General features: G+C 39.6%; 1 protein-coding gene across 1 annotated transcript in view; it reads left to right on the top strand.

The window, feature by feature from the left end:
- mRpS18B (mitochondrial ribosomal protein S18B) overlaps window positions 1–24,887 on the top strand; it is an 85,167-nt gene that overhangs the window by 10,031 nt on the left and 50,249 nt on the right. Inside the window, exon 2 of the mRNA XM_067145413.2 lies at window positions 17,218–17,368. Within this exon, the coding sequence (XP_067001514.1) occupies window positions 17,218–17,368 (151 nt within the window). The remainder of the gene's footprint in view (window positions 1–17,217; window positions 17,369–24,887) is intronic.

Genomic DNA, 24,887 nt, shown 5'->3' on the forward strand with positions numbered 1-24,887 from the left:
TCTGACATTCAATTCTGTTGAATTTCTTACCTACTGACATCAATTTAATCTTTGAGAGGCTAATTTTCATACCACACTCATTGCACCTATTTTCAAGTTCCAAGATATTAGACTGCAGGCTTTCGGCACAGTCTGCCATTAAGACCAAGTCGTCAGCATAGGCCAAACTGCTTACTACATTTCCACCTAACTGAATTCCTCCCTGCCATTTTATACCTTTCAGCAGATCATCCATGTAAACTATGAACAGCAAAGGTGAAAGATTACAGCCTTGTCTAACTCCTGTAAGTACCCTGAACCAAGAACTCATTCTACCATCAATTCTCACTGAAGCCCAATTGTCAACATAAATGCCTTTGATTGATTTTAATAATCTACCTTTAATTCCATAATCCCCCAGTATGCCGAACATCTTTTCCCTCGGTACCCTGTCATATGCTTTCTCTAGATCTACGAAACATAAACACAACTGCCTATTCCTGTCGTACCATTTTTCAATTACCTGGCGCATACTGAAAATCTGATCCTGACAGCCTCTCTGTGGTCTGAAACCACACTGGTTTTCATCGAACTTCCTCTCAACGACTGATCGCACCATCCCTTCCAGGATGCCAATGAATACTTTGCGTGGTATACAAATCAATGAGATACCTCGATAGTTGTTGCAATCCTTCCTGTTCCCTTGTTTATAGATAGGTGCAATTACTGCTTTTGTCCAATCTGAAGGTACCTTACCAACACTCCACACTAATTTTACTACTCTTTGAAGCCATTTCATCCCTGCCTTCCCACTGTACTTCACCATTTCAGGTCTAATTTCATCTATTCCTGCTGCCTTATGACAATGGAGTTTATTTACTATCCTTTCCACTTCCTCAAGCATAATTTCACCAACATCCTTTTCCTCCTCCCCATGAGCTTGGCTGTTTGCAACACCACCATGATGATTTCCTTTTACATTGAGAAGATGTTCAAAATATTCCCTCCACCTCTCCAGTGATTCTCTGGGATCTATTATGAGTTCACCTGAATTACTCAAAACACTGAAACACTGTTCATTTCCTTTTTCCCTCCCTTCCTAAGATTCTTTATTACTGTCCAGAAAGGTTTCCCTGCTGCTTGACCTAGCCTTTCCAGGTTATTACGAAAAATCTTCCCATGACTTCTTTTTGGATTCAACAACTATTTGTTTTGCTCTGTTTCTTTCATCTACGTACCAATCCCTGTCTGCCTTGGCCCTTGTTTGGAGCCATTTCTGATAAGCCTTCTTTTTACGTTTACAAGCTGCTCTCACTTCATCATTCCACCAAGATGTTCGCCTTTTCCCATCTTTACACACAGTTGTTCCTAGGCATTCCCTTGCTGTTTCTATTACAGCATCCCTGTATGCCACCCATTTACTTTCTATATCCTGAACCTGCTTACTGTCTACTGTTCGAAACTTCTCACTAATATCCATGTACTTCTGTCTAATTTCCTCGTCCTGGAGACTTTCTACCCTTATTCGTTGCAGACAGATTTCACTTTCTCTACCCTAGGCCTAGAGATACTTAGTTCACTACAGATCAGATAGTGGTCTGTATCATTGAAAAATCCGCGAAAAACTCATACATTCCTAACAGATTTCCTGAATTTGAAGTCTGTTAAGATATAGTCTATTCTTTGCCACATACAATTTTTGTTAATAAAAATCTTTTATATTGTCATTGAACATTATTTCACGGTACTAGTTTCAACCCTTACAGTCATCTTCAGACAATATAGTCAAATTGGTTCATTGAAAACGAACATGTCTAAAAGGGAAAAAAACACTTTAAAATCTTGATGATGGGCATCGTGTCCAACTGTCACAAATATTATGGTATAATAAAATCACAGCAATAGAACCCGCTTTTGGGTGGTTAGGCCGTGTGCATTATGCAGAGTTTCGTCCAGACGTGCCATTTGGACTCATCAGCTGGAATGGCACGCCCCTCCAGGACTCTGCTTTAGTAGTACCATGTGATGTGTTGTGGAATCAATCTTGTCCTTGTTTAATGTTAAACTTGTAGTGCCACTGAATAATATACTGAAGAACTAGACAGAGGGGGTTATCTATGAATTAAATCAATGAATGCAGTGGCTCTCTAGATGTTTTAACTGTCAATATGGTTCATGTATTTAAATCCGAAAAAAAGATATCTGGAAAAAGAAGAAAAGATCAGTCACTGTGTTAAAGAAAAATGCTTCAAAACTAACCTGTACAGCCAAAATATACCGTTAATTGAGAAGTCTTTTCTTAATATTCAGCAATGGCTTATAATATAGGCCTACCATACTTTTATTATGCTGATGGAAAGGGCAGTGTATGTTTCCTTATACAGGCTTAATTTGTTGAATTATATAATGGTGAGTATTCTTTGACAAAGGGCAGGATATTGTAGATATTCTGACAGACATTGCTACTTAGCCTCCAATCTTGATGCTTTTGCTATACGTTGGAAGCTGTCATGAAACCATTGATAACTGCATCAGATAAATACTGTCGGCGCAGAAAGTATGTACGGTCGAGTTTAAATGCTAATAAAATTTGAATCAGTCTAATCTGAAATATGATCACACCATCGTAAAACTTGTTTTATTCTGCTTTCTTTGGTGGTATTTGCTGCATATTTTTATTATGTTTCTTGTTAAAGTTATATTAGGTGGAATTAAAAAACGTATTTTCTTGATTATTTTTTGTAAACAACTACTTTGTAGTACCATTACATGAAAATGCACTGGCCGATTTTTATGAAATTTAGGTGAATTATGGAATGTACTATTATAAATATATTTCTGAAGTTTAGTTACTTCACACATTTTGGCAAACAAATTGTTTTTGTAAAAGGTTGTCCGTTTGATACTGGGTGGTCTTCCGAAATCGAGAATGAGTTTCATCAGAAAGGTTCGAAGTTTTTGTTTCAAATCATTGTGTACTGAAAACGTACAATGATTTCTGTATTTTATGCTGATTTTTATTTGAAAGCGAGCAAGTGATATGCACTCAGGCGTATCAAGCAGGTTGAGCAAAGGGTTGTCCAGTAAGCAGGCAAACCCCGTTGCTTGAGCTCCCTTTGACGAAGATTACAAATAGAAATATATTTATTTAAAGTTAATTACAAGTAGGACCAGAGGTCCCTTTGACTGTAACTAACTGCCACTTTAACTTAAATGTATCACCTAACATACAAAATCTAATAAAAGAATACATAAAACGCGTAAGATACATTTTCCTACTAAGGATATAAGAATAAGATTAAAAACTAAACATCTAGGAGATTACAATAATACTTTTAACATTTCATAAACATACACTATACTAACAAGGAAGCGAAGACGAAAGAGAAACCTAAGAATTTTAAAGCTGAGGAATAATTAAGAGTAAAACTGAGCATCTAAAATGTATCTAGGGGGTTATGATATTTCGTACTATTTAATTAATTTGGTGAAAATTCATTTCCATGGCTTAATAAGTGGAAAGGTAGCGGTATTTAAGAGATTTTTCCTGAGTTCCCACACTACTTTGCTGAATTTCATATAGTTTAACATCGTTGTATAATTGAGAGGCAGTGACAATGAACGACTTACTGCACTTTACCGTACGATGCTGTGGAACCTGAAGGGTGTTAGCTGTAAACCTATTGTCCCGATCATGCACTGGACTCTTCTGAACAAAGGACTTTGTCAAATATGAGGGAGCATTAGATTTTAAAATTCTCAGAAGTAAACAAGCAGCTGAGTATGATCGTCTATCCCTGAGTTTCAACCACTCTGCGGCTTTGTAGTAAGATGTTATGTGACAGTCTTTACGAATATTGAAGACTAATTGAACACAGGCATTCTGAATACGCTGGAGTTTGCTATTATATTTCTCAGAGATATTGCTGTAAATTACAGCGCCGTAATCTAAAATAGGAAATACCATTATTTGGATCAACATCTTTCTCACCGAGAAAGGAAGATACGGCAAGTTTCGTCGAAATTGATGCAATATGCCAGACACTTTCTTTACCAAGTGCTTGGCATGACAGCTCCAGGACAGAGTATTATCCATTAGAATACCTAATTCTTAACACATTCCTGATACTTGACTACAGAACCGTTTACAATTACTGGAGGAATGTCACTGTTGAGAAGATTTTATAAGTTTCTTCGATATCCTAGAAAAATAGCTAAGGTTTTGTTTTCATTTAATAGTAAATTATGACTTAGTGTAGATTGATGTAGTCTTTCTATATCTAGATTTATTTTACTAATACTTTCGACAACATGATTAACAGGAAAATGGTAATAGATCTTTAAATCATCGGCATACATATGATGTCTCGTGTGGCGCAAAACTCCAGGCAGATCATTTATATACAGCGAAAATAAAACGGGACCCAACACGGACCCCTGAGGGACGCCAGAATGTACACTAGACCACTTAGAAACATTTTGTTTGTCAAATACTACACGCTGAGATCTCCCTTTCAAGAACGATTCAAACCAAGAGAGAGCTGATAGAGATATGCCCATTGTATGTAATTTAGTCAGAAGGAGGTCATGATGAACTCTATCAAATGCCTTGCTTAAATTGAATAGTACCAGAAGTGTTAGTTCCTTTCTGTCCATTGCAAACTTGATATCATCTGTGACTTTGAGAAGTGCCGTCGTAGTACTATGGCCTGTTCGAAAACCAGACTGAAATATGTTACGAATAGAATGAGTATTTAAATACGAAGTGAGTTGTTGGTAAACAATCCTTTCTAATCCTTTACCTAATATTGGCAAAATACTGATTGGCCTGAAATCATCAAATTTTTGAGGAGAAGGAACTTTAGGAACAGGTCTGATATTGGCCATTATCCATACAGCTGGAAAGACTCCTGATTGTAAACAGAAATTATACAGGTGAGCTATAACCGGAGTGATTATATCCAAACAGTTCATTAGGAGGGGATGTGAGATACCATCTGGTCCAACAGCCTTGGTATTCGTGCTCTTAAATACTTTGACTACATCCTCTGGGTAAATGTACGAAAAGTGAAAGAGATCATGTTGAGGTGCATTTGTGTTCGTGTAACTATGAATAATTTCAGGTATTCTGTGAGAATTGTTCACTGGTGAGATTTTTAAGAAATAATCATTTTGCAATTCTGCAGATATGAATGAGGAAGTATGTTGCGAATTTTTCTTAGCAATACCTAGTGATTTTATAGTTCCCCAGAGAGCAGACGAAGTTGATATCTTACTGAACAAAGAATGTATGTGTTTGACTTTAGCATCACGGATTGCGAGTTTGGTTTTATTATGCAAGATGTGAAGGGTTTCAAAGTCTTCAGGTTTCCTGGTTTTGATGTGCTTTCTTTTTGCCTTGTCCCACGCAGAGATTAATTTCTTAATTGTAGACGTTATCCACGGGTTAGGTGGGTGTTTGGCTCAAATTAGTTTTAATGGGGCATGCTTGTCGTACAACGCGGAAATTAAACTATTAAATTTGATGACTTTATCATCGATATTATGCTGAGAAAATACTTCATACCAGGGAGCAGAAATTACGTCTTTTCTAAAATCTTCAGGATTAAAACTGCGGAAATCCCTTAATGTGATCCATTTTCCTTCATATTTGGGTGTTGATACTGAGAAGACAGCATATAGCATATCATGTCCAGAAAATCCACTCGCTGGGGTCTGCCCAAATTTAAGAAGGGTATCATTACAATTTGAAGCTATGGTATCAAGATTAGAATGACAATATGCAGTGTGGTATGTGTCATCAAATGGTATTCTAGTCAAATTGAATGAGTCAAGTGCATCATCGATTACTACAGTTTCCGACGACCCTGATCCGAAATGCCCATTCATATCACCTGCAAGCATAACATATTTATAATGAAAAACATAATTATACATGGCCTCTACAAACAACTCCATGAAACCAATTTTGGGAGGACGGTAGATGCATGAAAATAATACTTTACCCATATGTAATTCAAGTTCTAGGAAAATATACTCTGGCGGACGACAATATTCTGCAGGGGAGGTGTGAACTATTTTACATTTGATGTTGCTCTTCACGTACATAGCCCCCCCCCCTCCCTCCTCCTCTCTTGCCTAATCTCTCGTTTCTATATAAATTAAAGCCAGAAATGTTAATCTCTGAGTCTGGAATGGACTCCTTGAAAAATGTCTCACTTACAGCAATAACATTAATATTTGAATAAACAAAGCAGTTAAAAAACTCATCGAAATGTACCTTATCAACTAATGACTGTGCATTTAAGTGAATTATTTTCAAATCAGAGGGATAGATTTCTGATAGATCTTCAATGATTTTGTGAATTTCAGAAGACTTAAGTTTAGAAGACATGCATGAATTTTGCTAGTTACAAAATTCCAGAAAATTAATATTCAGTTATAGGTCCTAATAAAATTACATACAGTTTTAGATTACGTGAAGCAAAGTAGAGAAGAGAATACTGAATAGAACATACTAATTTTAACCTCAACGAGGAGAGATCTTTATAAGTTCAGCAGTATTTCTCACACGGTGTTTAACACCCCCTTGTAGTACAATAATTGTGCCATCAGAAGTCCACACCTGCTTTTCGCCGAAGATTGATATTTATGTGACTTCCCCTTTCTGAGAACAATCATTGAACGAGAAATGCAACCATGCAAGCTAAGGGCGCCAATCTTTAAGTTGATGACTTAAAGATAAAAATTTATAATCAAGCTTGGACGGACTCTTATCACAGGGGTGGGGTGATAGTGCACTAATCATTAAGCAGGAGAATTAGAAATCAAAAGGCTAATTAAGGCAGATTGATTAAAGTGAACTAGAAAAATACTATGTATTATATTGAATATAAATGACGACGGTTTAACGAGAACTGAATTTAAAATAGGAAATGAATTTAACAAAAAGTTGAATGACTCTACTTCGCGAAAACTTGCAATATTTTTAACTCGCTTGCTCACCATGTAGTCTTGTTCTGCTGGTCCTTGGAAAGCTTCCATCCTTGTAGCTGGAACATCACCGGTCGTCTTTGAGATATCTTCATCTGCAGCTAAGTACCATTCCTGCCTTGCTAAGTGCACCGACCACTAATTGGAAGATGGCTTCGACACTAACACTCCGTATTATGCTCTGTCCCATATATTGGAGATGAGCCCTAAGTCATAGTTAGAAAAACCTCCTTGGGTTATGTGGAGAGGATACTCAATTAATAATCCTTCCAACTTTACTGAAAATGTGCCCTGAAGTTTCATTTCTATCTAGTTTAATACTACCTATTGTCTTAGACTGGTACAAACCGGTCTAGTAGCCGAGCTGTACGTATTTCCTGATGAGAGTGGCTATACACCCCTCATTCAGAAATTCCTAAGTACCACGTCGTGGTAACGAAGTAATTAATGTAGAAGTGATAAACTATCACACTAGTCCACTATGGTACAACAACCATAAGACAAGTTCTCAGACCTAAAGCGAAATACAAGATCGAAGAATCAAGAATCCAGAAGAATAATAATAACGAATGCAGAATGATGCCAAGAGCTCCAACACGCCCTTTTATAACCTTCTCTGGCTCTAATTACAGGTCGCTACACGTGGTCCAATCAGTTGACACGTCTCTCCCCACTCCAGATATTAGAGTAGATGGGTCCCAACCAAGATATCAACTGTTCTTCTATTAGCCCTTTCACTCAGTATCCATGGCAACATGACGCTCCTTTGAAAATATAGGCGGTGATCAGTTTGAATTATTCTGGTCGAAATACGGTAGCTGTCGTTACAACGCTTGAACACGTGCTCGCTTTTCCCAGAATTTGATGTCTAAATTTGTCCTTCCTTCTCAAGATAGAGGAAATCTACTGCAAGTTAAATTTAAACGAATGTCGCAAGAATCTAAGTGAATATTAGGATATTCAGCCCTCGTTTACAAGTCGTAGTTACAAAGTAATGAAATGATAGTGAGCAAATGATCAACCATGAATTATAATACAATTACATACCAAGATAAATATCATGACATTAAATTCCTGAATTAATTACACATAATAAAATTAACATAATTACACTGTGACGTCTGGAACGTTACAATTGCCTGTTTCAAAAGATGATGTCTGGTAGAGGTAAGATCTTCACGAATCGTCACCTTGGATCCACGTAACAGTCTCTTCGCACGGAAAACGGCCGATCTCTTAGTGTAGGAGACAAATTTACATATAATAGCCCTTGACTTCCCAGACCCAGGGGCTCCAACCCTATGCGTGCGGTCAGTATCTTCAGCGCTTAAGGAGACTTTCAATTTTTGGGCCACATTGAGCACTAAGTGAGTTGTATCCTCATCAGATTCTTCGGGCAACCCAAAAATTCGAATACTGTTTCGCCTTTGGTATTGTTCAATTTCGTCCATTTTATAATTCAATAAAGACTTTAACTCCAGAAGTAGGTGAATCATAGTATTTCCAAACTTATTTGTTGTGTAGTTATTTGCATTCGTCTGGGCTTTCAGTATCGGGCTGTATTGCTCTGTCTGAATTAAAAATTGCCTGCGAGGTCATGCTTTACGGAAGGTGAAATACGAATGATAGTAAAAGGAATTTGATTTTTCACGCCAGAGGGAGAAAGGCTACATGAAAACCAATAGCCTGTGTGCCAACGAGTGGAAGATTGTCTTGGTATTTCGCTCCAGTCAGTGCACAAACTTAGAGCGGAAAATGCGAAAAATGTGTGTGCTGATTTATCGACCCCCATCTAAGAGGAAGAGGATATCGAGTGGACGGCCAAGTATGGAAGTGGATCAGTTCACTATTGGAGTAATTTGCAGGTCTATTCACGAGTTCTTTCTGGAGAAACTGTTTCCAACTATTAACAAATTGAAGGATAAATTTGAAAAAAAATATGCCGGACCTCCCAATTATGTCTTGTACAAAGCTTTGTTAACCGTTTAAAGGCATGGGTTTTAGGTTTAAAATTTTTTAAAAAGCCTGTCCTTATTGAATCAGTGTTTGTTGCTGCTTCACGGCATGCATGTGTAAGAAAAATACAATGACTCGGAGAAACTGGGTATAAAGTGTACTGCACAGATGAGATTTGGTGCGGTCAAAATCACATGGTTAAATATACCTGGCAAGCAAACGTAATAGAAGCATTGAATTGTAATTCCTCAAACTACAACTACTATCATGGTCATTTACAGGAGGTTTTTGGATGGAGAGGGGGCTTTAGAACCTCATCTGGTGGTGGAAAACTTGTAATTATACTAGATATAGGTAATGAAGCCGGCTTTTTGGAAAGGGCGGAACTCTGCTGTGTAGAAAAGAAAGGAACGGGAGAGTCACAAGGAGATGAATTCTCTGCATTTTGAGGAATGGTTTTGCAAGATTTTAATGAAACTCCCACCGAAGTCGGCTATTGTGATTTATAAGGCACCTTGCCATACGATGCTTGACCCGGAAACAAAAAAAACTCAACGATGGCTTGGCTGAAGACTAATATTATTTCCTGGATAGAGGAAAGGAACATTTCTCTGCCTTCCGATGCGTCCAACTTCAATATGTTAACAAAAGTTGTCCTGATTGATCACCCTAAGGCTTATTTTGGAATTCCGCAAAAGAGACGATCAAATAATGAAATAATTGCGCCAAGATGGTGTGATTGCCTGTCACGCATTGCGAGTTAAATGCCATAGAACTCATCTGCGCTTACGTGAAAAAAATTGGAAAAAGTGTATAATGCACATATGGAAAACTGAGAATTATTATTGGGAGAAAGGTCATTTCTCAGGAGCCACACATGCATCAGTTAAAAGTGCACTGCACTAAGAAGCTGAATATAATTAAGTTTCTTAGCAACACTATTTGGGGTGCTGACTGCACGGTGCTCCTACGATTCTATAGGGCACATATTTTATCGCGGCTAGACTACGGCAGTACATCATATGGTTCAGCAAGACCATGTGTCCTTGCGAAGCTGAACAACATCCACCACAGCGGGGTTAGGTTGGCGACGGGAGATTTTCGTACAAGCCCCGTTGTTGGCCTGCTTGCCGAGTCTGGTGTGCCTCCATTACACCTGAGGCGCCAGCAATGCTTCTTTCATATGCTGCAAATTTGCGGCAGATGCCACTTCATCCAGTCTATCCTTGCATATTTAACAATGGCAACCGTTTGCTGTATGCTGCTTGTCCTCGAGCAACGCAGCCGGTTGGAATACGCTTGGATAGCAGTCACAGATTGTTTCACGTACCTTCGGTTCCTTGCCTTGTCAGACAACCAAGTGGGGTACCTCCGTGGGTAGTACAACGACCTGAAATAATCCTGGATCTGCACACTGACCCGAAGGAAAGCACGGACCGTTCGATTTATCAGAAGCTCTTTCTGTCCGTTGTTGGCCGGTGTCTAGGATCAGTCTTTTACACGGATGGCTCGAGAACAGACACTAAAGTGGGCTGTGCGTTCATTGTCGTCATTGATAGGTTTCTTTTTGCTATCCCGGAAACCTGTAGTGTGTACACAGCAGAGCTCTATGCTATCTGTGAAGCTCTGCGGCACGCACTGTCCGATGAGCGCCGACACTTTCTTGTGTGTACTGACTCCTTGAGTTCTCTGCAGTCTATTGATACCTGTTTCCCTCTGGTGCAGCGGATCCAGGATCTGCTGGCCGGGTATTCGGATGCTGGCACCAGAATCACATTTCTGTGGCTCCCAAGTCACATGGGTGTGGAGGGAAACGAGTTAGCAGATCAGACTGCCAAGGAGGCAGTTACACTGCTCCCGTTGCCGTACAAGATTCCAGCAAGTGATATTCGCTCTCAGCTGAGACATCTGATTATGCCCCATTGGAAGATGGAGTGGCAGGCCACTCTTCTTCCAAATAAGCTGAGAGCGATAGAAGGTATGGTGGACTTCCCTTCCCTTCGGGCTTCGCGGAGGGAAGCAGTGGTATTATGCCGTCTTTGGATCGGCCACGGTATCCTGACTCACTCCCATCTATTGAAAGGAGAACCCCCTCCGGTGTGTACTTGCAGCGATTATCTTACCATTATACACATCGTTATGGAGTGCGTGGACCTCTTCGATCTGCGCCGTAATCTAAAACTCCCACGTACCATCTCCCACATCCTGCGAGATGACGAGCAGTCAGCAGACCTCGTAATCCACTTTGAGGGATAGTGGTCTTTGTTTATCGTGTGTAACGATGTCCTTTGTCCTAGCGTATTTGTGTTAATTGCACTTTTATCCCATTGACCTCATTTTAGTTTGCGTTGCGTATTTTAATGTCTAACGTAAATTATATATATGTCTGTACTTCCAGGCAATGCCTTATTGCTTTGTTTCTTGTATTTTCTCTTATTTTATTAGAAAATAAGGCATCACGAATTAGATCCACTAATTGTTTTAATCTCATACTCATTTTTCTTCATCACCATTTTTTTTTAAGATTTAACTATCATATATCATGTTGTCCATCTCGTTCCATTAGGGGCCGATGACCTTCGATGTTAGGTCCCTTAAAACAACAATCATCATCAACATCTCTCAGGAAATACGTTAATGATACAGCCTCTAATTATTGATCCTGAGGACTCGGATACCAAAAGTGACGATAATAATTTCCGTTTCAGTGATGATACAGGGTGAACTTTAATAAAACTGACAAACTGCAGGGACTGATTCCTGACTGGAAATGTAGGGAAAATATCCTACGAACATGTGTCCAGAAATGGACGGTTTGCGTGCAACGACAACAAATAGTCCCGGAACACAGTACATAGCTGAATCGCATCCACGTCACAGCAGATGTTCAAAGTGGCCTCCATGGGCTGCAGTGCACGTGTTCAGACGTATCATGGATTGCCTCACTCTTTCGCATGTTCCGGCCTCTTCTGAATAGCGTCACAGACGACGTGAACATGCTGTTGAAGGGTCTGCACATCAGGAACTGGTGCAGCATACACAACGCTTTTCAGATGTTCCCAGAGTTAAAAATCCAGGGGGTTTAAGTTCGGTGATGTAGGAGGCCATGCAACAGGGCCTCCACATCCTATTCAGTGCCTGGGGAAGATGTTGTTGAGGTGTTGGCAAACTGTATTGCGGAACATAACCTGTCTTATTGACAAAGGCACATTCTCAAGCAATCCAGGCAGAGTATTCTGCAGGAAGTCCAGGTGCGTTCCTCCGTTGAGGCGTTCTGGAATAATAACTGGTCCAAGTATGTGGTCGCCAAGAATATCTGCCCAAACATTGATGCTGAACCAATGCTGGTGAGATGCGTCAACCATTCCCGGGGGTTTTCTGTAGCCTACAGATGACAATTGTGCAGACTGACGATGCCATTTCTGGTAAAGGTTGCTTCATCAGTAAAGAGGACTGACGACAGAAATCCCATAACTGTGATGGCCTGGTGCAAAACTCATCGACAAAATCTTTCCTGTAGAGGGAAATCTACTGCTGATAATCCTTGCACTCGTTGCAGGTGATAGGGATAATAGCGGTTGTCATGCAGGATACACATAATCGTAGTCTGGCGTACACCATGTTGGCAGGCCACTTGCCTGGAGCTTGTACTAGGGTTCTTCTCAATGACCTGTAGAACCTGTTCCTCCAGATTTAGTATACGCATAGTCCGCCGCCTCCCTGCACGTTCGTCTGTCTGAATCACACAAATGCCCAAAAATGGCTTGAAATGTTGTGTGATGTGGTTGATGTCTGTGAGGGTACTTGTTTTGGTATAGTCGTGCTGCCTCTCGACGGTTTCCATTGACTTGGCCGTACACAAAGACCATCTCGGCATGAATATCGGACCATTCTGCTTCCGACGGTATGCTGCTGCAATCACACTATCTGCAACAGAAGAAACACACTGCAAGTAGTCAGAGAAAATTTCATTCGTCCCTGCCCTCTACCGTCGCAACGATGCATTTCCGGACACTAGGACACTTTTTCCTCCATTTCCAGTCAGGAATAAGTCCCTGCAGTTTGTTGGTTTTATTATAGTTCACCCTGTATATCAGATGTGGATGAAGAAATGACTTATGCAAACAGATGCTTACATTGTAAATACTGTAGTAACCATTATACAGAACTATAGCCTATATATATTGTACATAATATTCTAAATCTACAAAATATGAAAAAACAAAAAAAAATCTATAAAAATAAAAACATTTTTAAAGTTGCCGTTGGAGGCCCAAAGCCCTCATGTGAAAAGCCGATGGGAAACTAAATATGCGACAAGTCAATTAGAAGCTTTTGTTAATGTAACATGTGAGCACCTGAATATAAGTGGACAACGTTAAGGTTTGCGCTAACTGACCTTATCTGTTAGTTGTACTACCCCTGGTGAAAGCAAGCTGATTTCACGCCAGAGCGCGTATCACTTGCTTTCAGATAAAAATCTGTATAAAATACAGAAATCATTGTACATTTCTGGTATACAACAATTTGAAACAAAAAACTTCAGACCTTTCTGATGAGCTCACTCCGATTTCAGAAGACCACCCAGTTTCCAACGGACAACCTTTTCGTGTGATAATACTACAAAGTTGTTATTTACAAAAAAAAAAAACGGGAAAGAAAGTAGGTACTTTTTGAATTCCACCTAATATAACTTGCACAAGAATCATAATAAAAATATACAAATACCACCAAAGAATGCAGAATAAAACAAATTTGACAATGGTGTGATTATATTTTAGATTGGTCGACTGGTTCAAATTTTATTAGCATTTAAACTCGACCACACATACTTTCTGCGCCGACAGTAGGTTGTTATTATTATTATTTTTTGCCGACTTTGACACTTCACTGTAAAGTTCTAGAAGATTCCACTGTTTGAACATAGAACTAGTTCTGTGCCTTTTGGCAAGTCTCGGTCTTGAGTTAACTTAGTTCACCGTTGAGCGTAGCCTAAATCGGTGTGGTGTGGCTTGCCCAGTGACTCAGGTGCAAAATGAAGATTCTGTTTTGTTGAATCCTCAGGATGTGAATATAATGACCCTACTCTGCCTTCATCTTCATCTGAGCTCTGACACTATTTTTCTGTTTTGTAGGAACTTTCTAAATCATGGGACGGGCAAGGATGCAGAATCTACATTTCTATGGATCTTTCTACATAGATTTCTAGAACATGAATGCAGCGAATACATGACCCCATTTTTACTTTTCTTAATCTCCTGCTTTGATACCGAAATATTGCTGATAGGCTGCCGTCAAGAGTGGAGTTATTAGGCATTTCTGCATGAAAAATGTTTCATCACCACCACCCACAGAACAAAAACGTTTTTTTTTCTTTTTTGCGAGGGGCTTTACGTCGCACCAACACAGATAGGTCTTATGGCGACAATGGGATAGGAAAGGCCTAGGAGATGGAAGGAAGTGGCCGTGGCCTTAATTAAGGTACAGCCCCAGCATTTGCCTGGCATGAAAATGGGAAACCACGGAAAACCATCTTCAGGGCTGCCGATAGTGGGATTCGAACCTACTATCTCCCGGATGCAAGCTCACAGTCGCGCGCCTCTACGCGCCAACTCGCCCGGTACAAAAAGTTTTAGGATTGCTATTACATTCATGTGGTATCCTCAGTATTCAAGCAAGACCACAAAAAAATGCTCCAAGTAAGATGTTACCGATTGAGTTGGCCATGCGGTTAGGGTTGTGCATCTATGAGCTTGCATTCGGGAGATAGTGGGTTTGAACCCCACTGTTAGCAGCCCTGAAGGTGGTTTTCCATGGTTTCCCATTTTACAATTAATAAATTTCATTGTGGGGTTCCGTATTGGCATGAAACTCAACTTTCGTTATAAGAGAAGATTACACCTTCCAGTAACTTAGCTTATCATCTAATTTTGGACTTAATTAGGACATGTTTTGTCTCTATTTGTGAGACATCTTCAGCCAAGAAGCATATAATACAAAAAATTGATACAGACCATAAAACATTAGGTGATTTATTAAAATTGTTTAAAATATGTTCAACACTGCTAAAATGTTTGGTGACACTTAAGAAGGCATGGTAACATTCCAGTCTATGAAGAATAACACGCACTAATGAAAAGTTTTGCCGAGTGTTGTCTTTTCTTCCTCTTCTAGGTACAAGTTGTTATTGTCATAAACTCTGTGTTGTCATTTTGATGAATAGTTATGTTGGTTGTACATATATTTGTGAAATTAGTTCTGTTTTGAGTTCTTGTGAATGTTAGTTTCTATTTGGACAGGGAGAGGCTCTTTTAAACCGTAGTTGAAGTTTGGTAGGAATGTAGTGTTATATTTCGATAATAATGTACAGTTATGAGTCTAAAATGAAAAGGGAAGAAAAGAATGGTGAGGAAAACCTTGTTGTAGTGTGGGAAGTGGGGAGGCAAGCAATTTGACTTTTTTTCCCCCATATCCTATCTGTGTCAGTGTGATGAAAAGAAAATTGTAAAAGATAAAAGAAAGCTGTTTACAAACAACAAACAAAAGAAAGCCCACTTTTTTGCTCTCATGTTTGCCAGTCACTATTTGCTTTACATACTACCTTCTTGAACCACTTGGAGCACCACAACCCTCATTTTATATACATATACTATTCATAAAAGGGTTCTGTCTTGTCACAGACCTTCTACGCTGGCGTAGCAGGGGGAGAGGTGATACTCCCACGTGGCGCGTCCCAGGTGACAGATAGGGGGTCCTAACCGGCTTGCCGGCAGACTTGAGGGAAATAAAATACCTCTCGCGGACCAAACACACTACCTCCTGTGGGTGGAGGATGTACATGTAGAATACACCCACGGTATCCCCTGCCTGTCGTAAGAGGCGACTAAAAGGGGCCCTTAGCTGAGTCTTGGCATTGCCTCCACTTACTTGTGCCAGGCTCCTCACTTTCATCTATCCTGTCCAACCTCCCTTGGCCAACTCTTGTTCTTTTCGACCCCTACGGTATTAGAGCATTCGAGGCCTAGGGAGTCTTTCATTTTCATGCCCTTTGTGGCCCTTGCCTTTCATCGTCTGTTACTTCATTTTCCGAAGTGACGGATCCCTTTTTTTCTTCTTTTTTCTCTCTCTCTCTTCCACCTGTGGCTGGGAGACACAGACGAATAATATGCCCACGGTATCCCCTGCTTGTTCTGAGAGGCGAATAAAAGGGGCGACCAAGGGATGTTTGAATTAGAACCATGAAACTACTTTTGATTCGTACCATCACGTGGAGAAACACCATGGGTTGCCTGTACTTGCGAGTAGTACCACTATATTAGGTACGACATAGGTTTGTGATTAGTAGCAGCAAAGAGTGAGTTCTCCTGTGGGTTTCCAGTACCCGTGCGTTGTACCCATGTGAGCAACACCGTGGGTCTGCGTTGCCTTGATTAGTACTCACTATGTGAGCAACACCGCAGGTCTGGGCGTTGCCTGTGAGTTGTACCACTATATGAGCGACACCGTGGGTCTGCGTTGCCTTGATTAGTACCCACTATGTGAGGAACACCACGGGAATACTGGCACCTGTGACTAGTACACCTAGGTGAGGAAACTCATCGGTTTGCGTTGGCTATGAGTGGTGCCATTGTGTGAGAAACACCATAGGTCTGCGTTACCTGTACGAAGTACAATACTTGTGAGTAGTACCATCTTGTGTGGAACACCGCAAGTCTTCGCTACTTTTGATTAGTACCCCAACATGGCAAATACCATTATTCTACTTTACTCTTGACATGTACCATTCTGAGGGGCCTTAGACTTGGATTTTGGACCTCTTTTGACATCAAGCATCCTCGATTCAGGATTGTGCTTTATAAGTTGTCCCTTGGTCAGTTATACTATTATTTATGGTCTTTTTTTGAGTTGGATCCACTGTTTTTTTTTGTTTCTTGGGGCTCATGTCCATCCATTCATTCTTCATGACATTTTTTTGTTTTGGTCAGTGGATGATTTTGAACTTTTTGTTGTCATTTCATTTCATACCATTAGGGGCCAGGCCGATGACCTCGATGTTAGGCCCCTTTAAACAACAAGCATCATCATCATCGGTTCTGTCTTGGAAATAAGCATTTTCAAGTCAAACATTTTTACTGTTGGCCAGTGTTGTCTCCCATTATCATCATAGTACAAAAACTTGTTGCAATCTAAGGATTATGGTTTGAGATTTTAGAAAGTATGATTCTATTGTTATTATTATTATTATTATTATTATTATTATTATTATTATTATTAATTTTTTTCTTTCAGAACTTCCAGTCACGTTTCTTAAACCTTGGGTCACTGTTATCTCAAGAGAAAGGCAAAGAGGAAGAAGGTGACAAAGTTGTACGTGATCCTTCTAAAGATCGAACAAAGATCATTCCTTTAGAAACAAGCCTCAGGTACCTTGCAAGTGATGGTAAGTTTGAGTGATTCCAATATCATTGACGTAATTTGAAACCTCAAATGAATTTATAATTTTCTAGGATTTATTACATGGATAGGATTAGGAAAAAGTTCCAAACAATAGACAGTAAGCAGGTTCAGGATATAGGAAAAGATTGGGCAGCATACAGGGATGCTGTACCGGGCGAGTTGGCCGTGCAGTTAGGGCCGCGCTGCTGTGAACTTGCATCAGGGAGATGGCAGGTTCGAACCCTGCCGTCGGCAGCCCTGGAGATGGTTTTCCGTGGTTTCGCATTTTTCACACCAGGCAAATGTTGGGACTGTACCAAAATTAAGGCCACGGCCACTTCCTTCCCACTCCTAGCCCTTTGTCGGTGCGACGTAAAGCAGCTAGCAAAAAAAAAAAAAAAGAGAGAAGGGAGGGGCGCGGGGGGAGCTGTAGTAGAAACAACAAAGGAATGCCTAAGAACTACTATGTGTAAAGATGGGAAAAAGCAAACATCTTGGTTGTATGATGAAGTGAGGGGAGTTTATAAAAAAATAAAAATCGCTAGCCGGTATAATGAGCACTTTTCCTCCCCACTACATTGCAGCATTTCACACTTATAGAAAGCCATTTCTAGTGAAACTATTAGTCTAAAACCTACCTGGCATTACATTTGATGATATAGATGTTGATTCCCATAGGGAATCTGAAATATTTGTTATATGCTCTGGCATTGGCACTGCCGGTGGCTACAATTAGCCTACGCAGTGGCCTCCACGGTATGCACTAGCCAGCGTCTTGGTAGGTGTGCTAGGTACCAACTGATGAGCCCAGCCTAGCACGCGGGGGCGAAACGCTGGCAACCAGGAATGAGTTAGCTGGAAAATTTATAATGTCCAATAACGGATCATTTATATTGGTATTATTACATTTGATGTTAAGAATGTTGTCCCTCAGCTGTCAAATACGCCTGACACCTTGTAAACAGGTTTTCAGGCACTCTGTGTATCTCAGCCCGTGTGGTGTTCAACATAACTTGTATAATGTTCTCTTATAGTTCTCCTGTGTGGGGGTTGTTCACATATACTTTTCCCTCGAACATCCCTGACGTAATAATTGCAGGGATTTAAATCAGGAGATCTAGGTGGATAATTGACTGAAAACTTCCCGTATTACCTCCATAGACCGATTAGTAGTGTGTGCCGTTGCATTATCTTGCATGAAGTAACCATTATTCCTTTCTTGTTACGTCAGCTCTTGAAAGAATGGTCTGAGAATGAGATCTATATATCGATCAGCATTTTTTGTTTCACGGAAAAATATAGGCCCTATAATTCTGCGAGCGCTTATTGGGCACCAAACTCCTATCTTATAATGAAGTGGATGGACATGCAGCTGGGGGATTTTCTGCATACAAGTAGCGATTGTTTTGAATATTTACATAGCCACTTCAGTGTAGCCATGCCTTATCACTATAAAATACAGTAGAACCTTGATAATTTGAATATCGATAGCTTTCAAACCTTTTGCACTCAGAAAACGAATAACAGACCAGACTTCACAGTCGGCGGGACTCTCGATCGGCGAAGCCATTTCAAATGCTTGCCAACTGTTGTAAGACAGCTATCAGCTATCCTAATCTTGATAAAACCTTCAATAATTGTATTTTGAAGTTTTACGACAAGTCGAAAGTAATATGTTAGTATATTAATGTTTCGTGTCCCTGGACGTATACTGTCCATATGCTTATCCGGCTTAACATAGCAACGGACGTACTAGACACAAAGACTTCCAATATGGCGTAAAGTAATAATAATGTTATTTGTTTTACATCCCACTAACTACTTTTTAAGGTATTCGGAGACGCCGAGGTGCCGGAATTTAGTCCCGCAGGAGTTCTTTTACGTGCCAGTAAATCTACCGACACGGGGCTGTCATATTTGAGCACCTTCAAATACCACCGGACTGAGCCAGGATCGAACCTGCCAAGTTGGGGTTAGAAGGCCAGCGCCTTAACTGTCTGAGCCACTCAGACATCACCATTTGGTCTCTGGTGTGAAACATATATATATTCTTTGTAGATTGTTTTGAGAGAGCGATTGTTTTCTTCTTCTGGGAGGAAAGAGATAAGGTTAGGACTGTGGTGTTTTAAAAAAAGAGAGTTTGACGAGACTAGGATAAGTTTCATAGTGTTAATAAAGTTGTTTAGAAACATGTAAACGTGTTCTCGTGTAATATTTTTCCTCCGTAAAATAAAAAATCACATATAGAGAACGATACAACAAACGTACACAAGGGCAACTATTGCCGTAATGGCGTCTCAGCTCTGCCAATAGATGCAGGTACACAGTGTGCATGCACGGAATGCCGACCGCGGCGCTGCATCAGCGGAATATCAGAACGGTACTACTTTAAAAACATGTCTTGTAATTTGAAGTATTTGTTGTGTGTTCTCCCAGGATGGTAATATAGTAAGAGAGATTGAATCAAGGTGTAGTAAAGCTAATGCATTGAGCTCGCAGTTGCGATCAACAGTATTCTGTAAGAAGGAAGTCGGCTCCCGGATGAAACTATCTTTACATCAGTATGTTTTCAGACCAACTTTGCTTTAGGGAAGCGAAAGAGCTTAGTGGACTCGGGATATCTTATTCATAAGCTAGAAGTTACAGACATGAAAGTAGCAAAAATGATTGCTGGTACAAACAGGTGGGAACAATGGTAGGAGGATACTTGGAACGAGGAGATAAAGGTTAAGTTAGGAATGAACTCGATGGATGAAGCTGTACGCATGAACCGGCTTCGGTGGTGGGGGTCATGTGAGACAAATGGAGGAGGATAGGTTACCTAGGAGAATAATGAACTCTGTTATGGAGGGTAAGAGGAGTAGAAGGAGACCAAAACGATGATGTTTAGACTTTGTTTCTAACGATTTAAAGATAAGAGGTATACAACTAAATGAGGCCACAGCACTAGTTGCAAGTAGAAGATTGTGGCGACGTTTAGTAATTTCACAGAGGCTTGCGGACTGAACGCTGAAAGGCATAATGGTCTATAATAATAATGTATGTATGTATGTATGTATGTAAATTCAATGTCCTTCCCGTACACATCTGTAGGTTGAACCCACTCTTGATCACCATTACACACTTTCTTGGGGCCGTAGGACTCTATAAGAGATTTAACTTCTATGAATATTTCTGCTACTGCCATGGTTTCTATTTCTTTGTTGGGTTTTTTCCATCTTTGCAGATGTTAAATTCTGTTGCTCTTCTTAAAGATACATACCCACTTGTCGGGCGTTGTTCTTCATGAGCAACTTGCATACCCCATTGCTGGGTGGTCAAATTGTGAATTATTTCATTATTTTGATGGGCAAATTATTTTTTTCTGACATTGCGTTCTATTGCCTTCAGTTTCTCGCATTGCATCCTACTGTTCTTTACAATAAGTATATTTTGCTTTTGACATGATGGAACTTTCATTTTACCAATGAAAACGAAAGCAGGCACCACTTCTTACTTCTACAAAACTGAACAGCCTTCCTTTTTATAGTAAATATATATAAGTTCATCTTCAGCGTTCTCTGGTTGGCTATCACCTTCAACCAAATGTTTGTCATCGGAATAGTTTGCTTCAGGATCTCGTGACATGTCATTTGAGGCAAAAGTGAGACTAGATGTGCTGTCCACGTATATCATTTTTGAGACCGCTTCTGATAACACAGGTGAATATCGGTACGTAAAAAGTTAAACACAAGCTTTGAAACAGATGCAAAACCAACAAATAAATGGACCTATCAAACCTACCATTAATAGCATGTTCTTGAATGTTAAGAGGGTATATCACATGTTTATACCGGCCAACTTTTACAGTATCTGTAAAATTTATGGAAATTGCAGCTTTTTACGGTTTTATGGATGGACGGTGTCATTTTACGACATCGCGGATGTAATTTGAAACATTAACATTAGGTAATCACTCCACTTCCATACAGTCGATTGTTTGCATGGCTCGAAGGCAAGTCCACGATAATCGATAACTCATTCTTTGATATGATTGTATTTGACCCGTTGATGTTCGTGTCATTATTGGAATTGAATTTAAAGCCGGTATAACAGTTCTCCTGTGCGAATCTTGCATGTTGACAGGCTCTGCTCCGCAAATTCTTTGTCCCGCTCCGTTCGCTTGTTGGGATTTAACCCATATTCTTTGACCACGTGAGTGTTTTTCTTTGTTCACGAAGTTAGTGTTAAAGAAGAATAAGAATTACATTCGTTCCAAGTGTGTGTGTGTGTTTTTTTTTTTACCATGTGCACATTCTTTGTTTACGAGCTTGGCATCGTATTCATTTAATGGTTTAAGACTTTGTGTGCTTTGACTTGTTTCAATGAAGTGTTTGACTGCCTTGAGTGCTTATGTTATAATTTTATGTGATGTTCAGTGATCCCGGTTCCTTTCGATGTTTCAGTAGGTATTGAGACATTTGTTGTCAGACATTTTCATACGCTATATTCCCATTGTAGATTATCATGAATAAATCCAACAAGAAACAGTACTTCCAGACATTTAAAGAATCATATTCTGTTGATATTCCATGCATACTAAAATCAAGAATGGGAGAAAAATTTGCCTTTTACATGGTATGTGGGTGTGATATTAATATTGCACATGGTGGAAGAAAAGATTTAAGTAATCATGTGAATTGCTATAAACACGTTACATTAAATCGAAGGAAGATAACAATTAAATCAACACCTTTTTTGCCAAGTCTGAATACGTTGACAGTTATGTAATTAGGGCTGAGTGTCTGTTTACTTCCTTTTGGGTGGAACACACTGTGCCTTTAGGTGCAGCTGATCATGCTGATGTTTTATTTAAGAAGATGTTTCCCACATCAGAATTTGCAAAGAAATACATCTGTGGTAGCACGAAAACGACATGCATTGTAAATAAAATGGCAAAAAAATGCATCATCTGAAGTTGTTAAGTGCCTTCTGAACGGACCATTTTCTTTGGCAATGGATGGAAGCAGTGGTACGAATGCCAAGTTGCATCCTGTTGTTGTTACATTCTATGAAATTCCGCAGGAAAATGTAGTGATTACTGTGCTATCCATACCATCGTTAGACGGGGACTCAACAGGGTGAAACATAGGTAACCGGATGTTATCACAGCTGAATTCTCATAACATACCAATTGAAAACTGTGTGGCTTTCTGTTCCGACAATGTTCTTGTTATAATAGGACACAAAAATGGGGTTTCAGCAGTTCTGAAGAAAATTCAACCAGGTATTGCTGCCATAGGTTGTATTTGCCACCTGATTAAACTAGCAGTTGAAAAAGGTGCTGGAAGATTACCACTTAAAGTGGAAGAGATCCTTGTTGATATATTTTATTTCTCAGAGAAGAGTGTCAAAAGGAAAGAACGCTTTCAGAAATTTCAGAACTTGCACAATAAGGAGGCAAGGAAAATTTATGTAGATGTTTAGATAGACTACTGGACCAATCGGATCCGCTTTTTTCTTTCTTCAAGGAGGACATAATATTATGTACCCAAAATATTTCCACAAGGTCATCTTTCAGAATACATAGAATTGAACAAAGTGGATCCAAAGAGTATCAGAAGAAGAGAATTCTTGATTCTGCTACTACACATGCCCCTAAAAGAATAGAATATTCTTCCAGATGTGACAAGCCCATCCTAAAAAGTAAGACTTAATGCTACAACACGTGAGGAAAAATTGTTTATGTTCTTATCCTCAAACTTGAATAAGGCCCTTTGTACTTTCCTTCATATGACTATTCCTGCATTTGACAAAGTCAGTGTTGCCCTTCAGACTTCTTCCCCACAAGTTCACTTTTTGTTAGAACTTCTAGTGGATTTGCTAAAGCAGTTAGTTGTTCACCACAAGTTCATTAAGCCCAAAATTGTCAAAAGTTCTTCATTGCTTGAAGTTGAGTACAACTTGATTCAAAATCAAAGAAGTGAAGAGTTAGTTATCGGCATTCATACTTCGAACATAGTGAATGATCTCCAGGATACAGATAAATCCCCTTTCTTTTCATCAGTGAGAAACTTCATCAACAAGTTTCCACTCAAGGATGATGTGTTAAAGCATGCTCAAGTTGCTAGGTTAGACAAAATTGAAGATGCAGAGTTTTCTTCCATTCGTTTTATGTTGGAAAAGTTTCCCATCATGTTATGCAAGGAAGAAAATGAAGCTACAGGTGAGGTGGTGAATGAGCTTCAGAGACAGTTCACAGCTCTTCAGGTAGATGGCACTTTGGCTGCAAATCAAGATGATACCATCTAAAACACGTAACAGCACCTATAAAGTCACTGTTGGATTATAACCAGTTGAAATGATGAGGTGCGTCTGTCTGTAGAGTATAAAATTTTTTGAAACGGTATCCCAGTTGTCGAGTAGCGGAGGGGAAGGGGAAAGAGGAGGGGCTAAAGCTGGGGAGTAGGGCTATAAGGGGGCAGAGGGATGAGGTAGTGGGGGTAAGTGACAGGGACGCGTATTGCACATGGCTTGAAAGATTGGAAATCTGATATTTTTAAACAACTTAATTAAGAAATCGAAAAGGATATTAGGCTTCTCAGAAATTTCATTTAAGTTGAAGTTAGGATCAAAGTATTGATCGAAATGGATAAAACAGTTTTCAATTATATTCATAAGAGGCCCTTTATTGGCCATTTGAAGGATCTCTAAATCTTGTTCAATGTCAGTAAACTTGTGGTTGGAGTCAGATGTGTTGACCTATTGCTGAAAACCTATTATATCTTATAGCGTTGACGTGCTCTGAATATCTAGTCATGAAACTGCGTCCTGTTTGCCCAACGTATGAGGAATTGCAGTCATTACAGTTGAATCTGTAGATTCTGGACTTTAAGAAAGTGTTAGATATGTTAACTGATGGGGAATTTTGCAGAATTTCAGAATTCCTGTTATATGTTCTGAAGGAAATTTTTATGTTATGATTTCTGAAGAGACTGGTGATTTTGTAGACATCTTTGTTGAAAGTAAAGGTGGAAGAAGTGGCATCTTTAGATTTTTCTTTAGTAAGAGTGGTCTTTTGTCGGTGTCTGAACTTGCTGATAATCTGTTCTATAAAGGGCTTATTGTAACCGTTAAATTTGGCGATTGTACGAATAGTATTGAGTTTGTTGTTCAAGTCTTTCTTTGACATGGGTGTTGTGAAGGCACGGTGGACTAAACTATTATAGGTAGCACGTTTGTGTGCTTGGGGATATGTGGAGTCTTGACGAATAGTAGTTGCAGTTTGTGTGGGTTTCCTGAAGATTTTGTAAGATAAAGAGGAAGGGTGTCTATGAATGTTCAAATCTAAAAAATTGATTAACCTGTTTGTTTCAGACTCAAGTGTAAATTTAATGTGGGGATCGATGCTGTTAAGATTGTGAAGGTAGAGGCCGCGTTCTTAATTTCTTTGTTCAAAATTACGAATGTGTCATCCACGTATCTGGCCTATAGAAGAATGTTAGGAAAGTTGTTGTTGATTTTAGTGTTCCAGATAATCTAAA

This window comes from Anabrus simplex, chromosome 4 (assembly GCF_040414725.1).
Source record: "Anabrus simplex isolate iqAnaSimp1 chromosome 4, ASM4041472v1, whole genome shotgun sequence".
Classification (NCBI taxonomy): domain Eukaryota; kingdom Metazoa; phylum Arthropoda; class Insecta; order Orthoptera; family Tettigoniidae; genus Anabrus; species Anabrus simplex.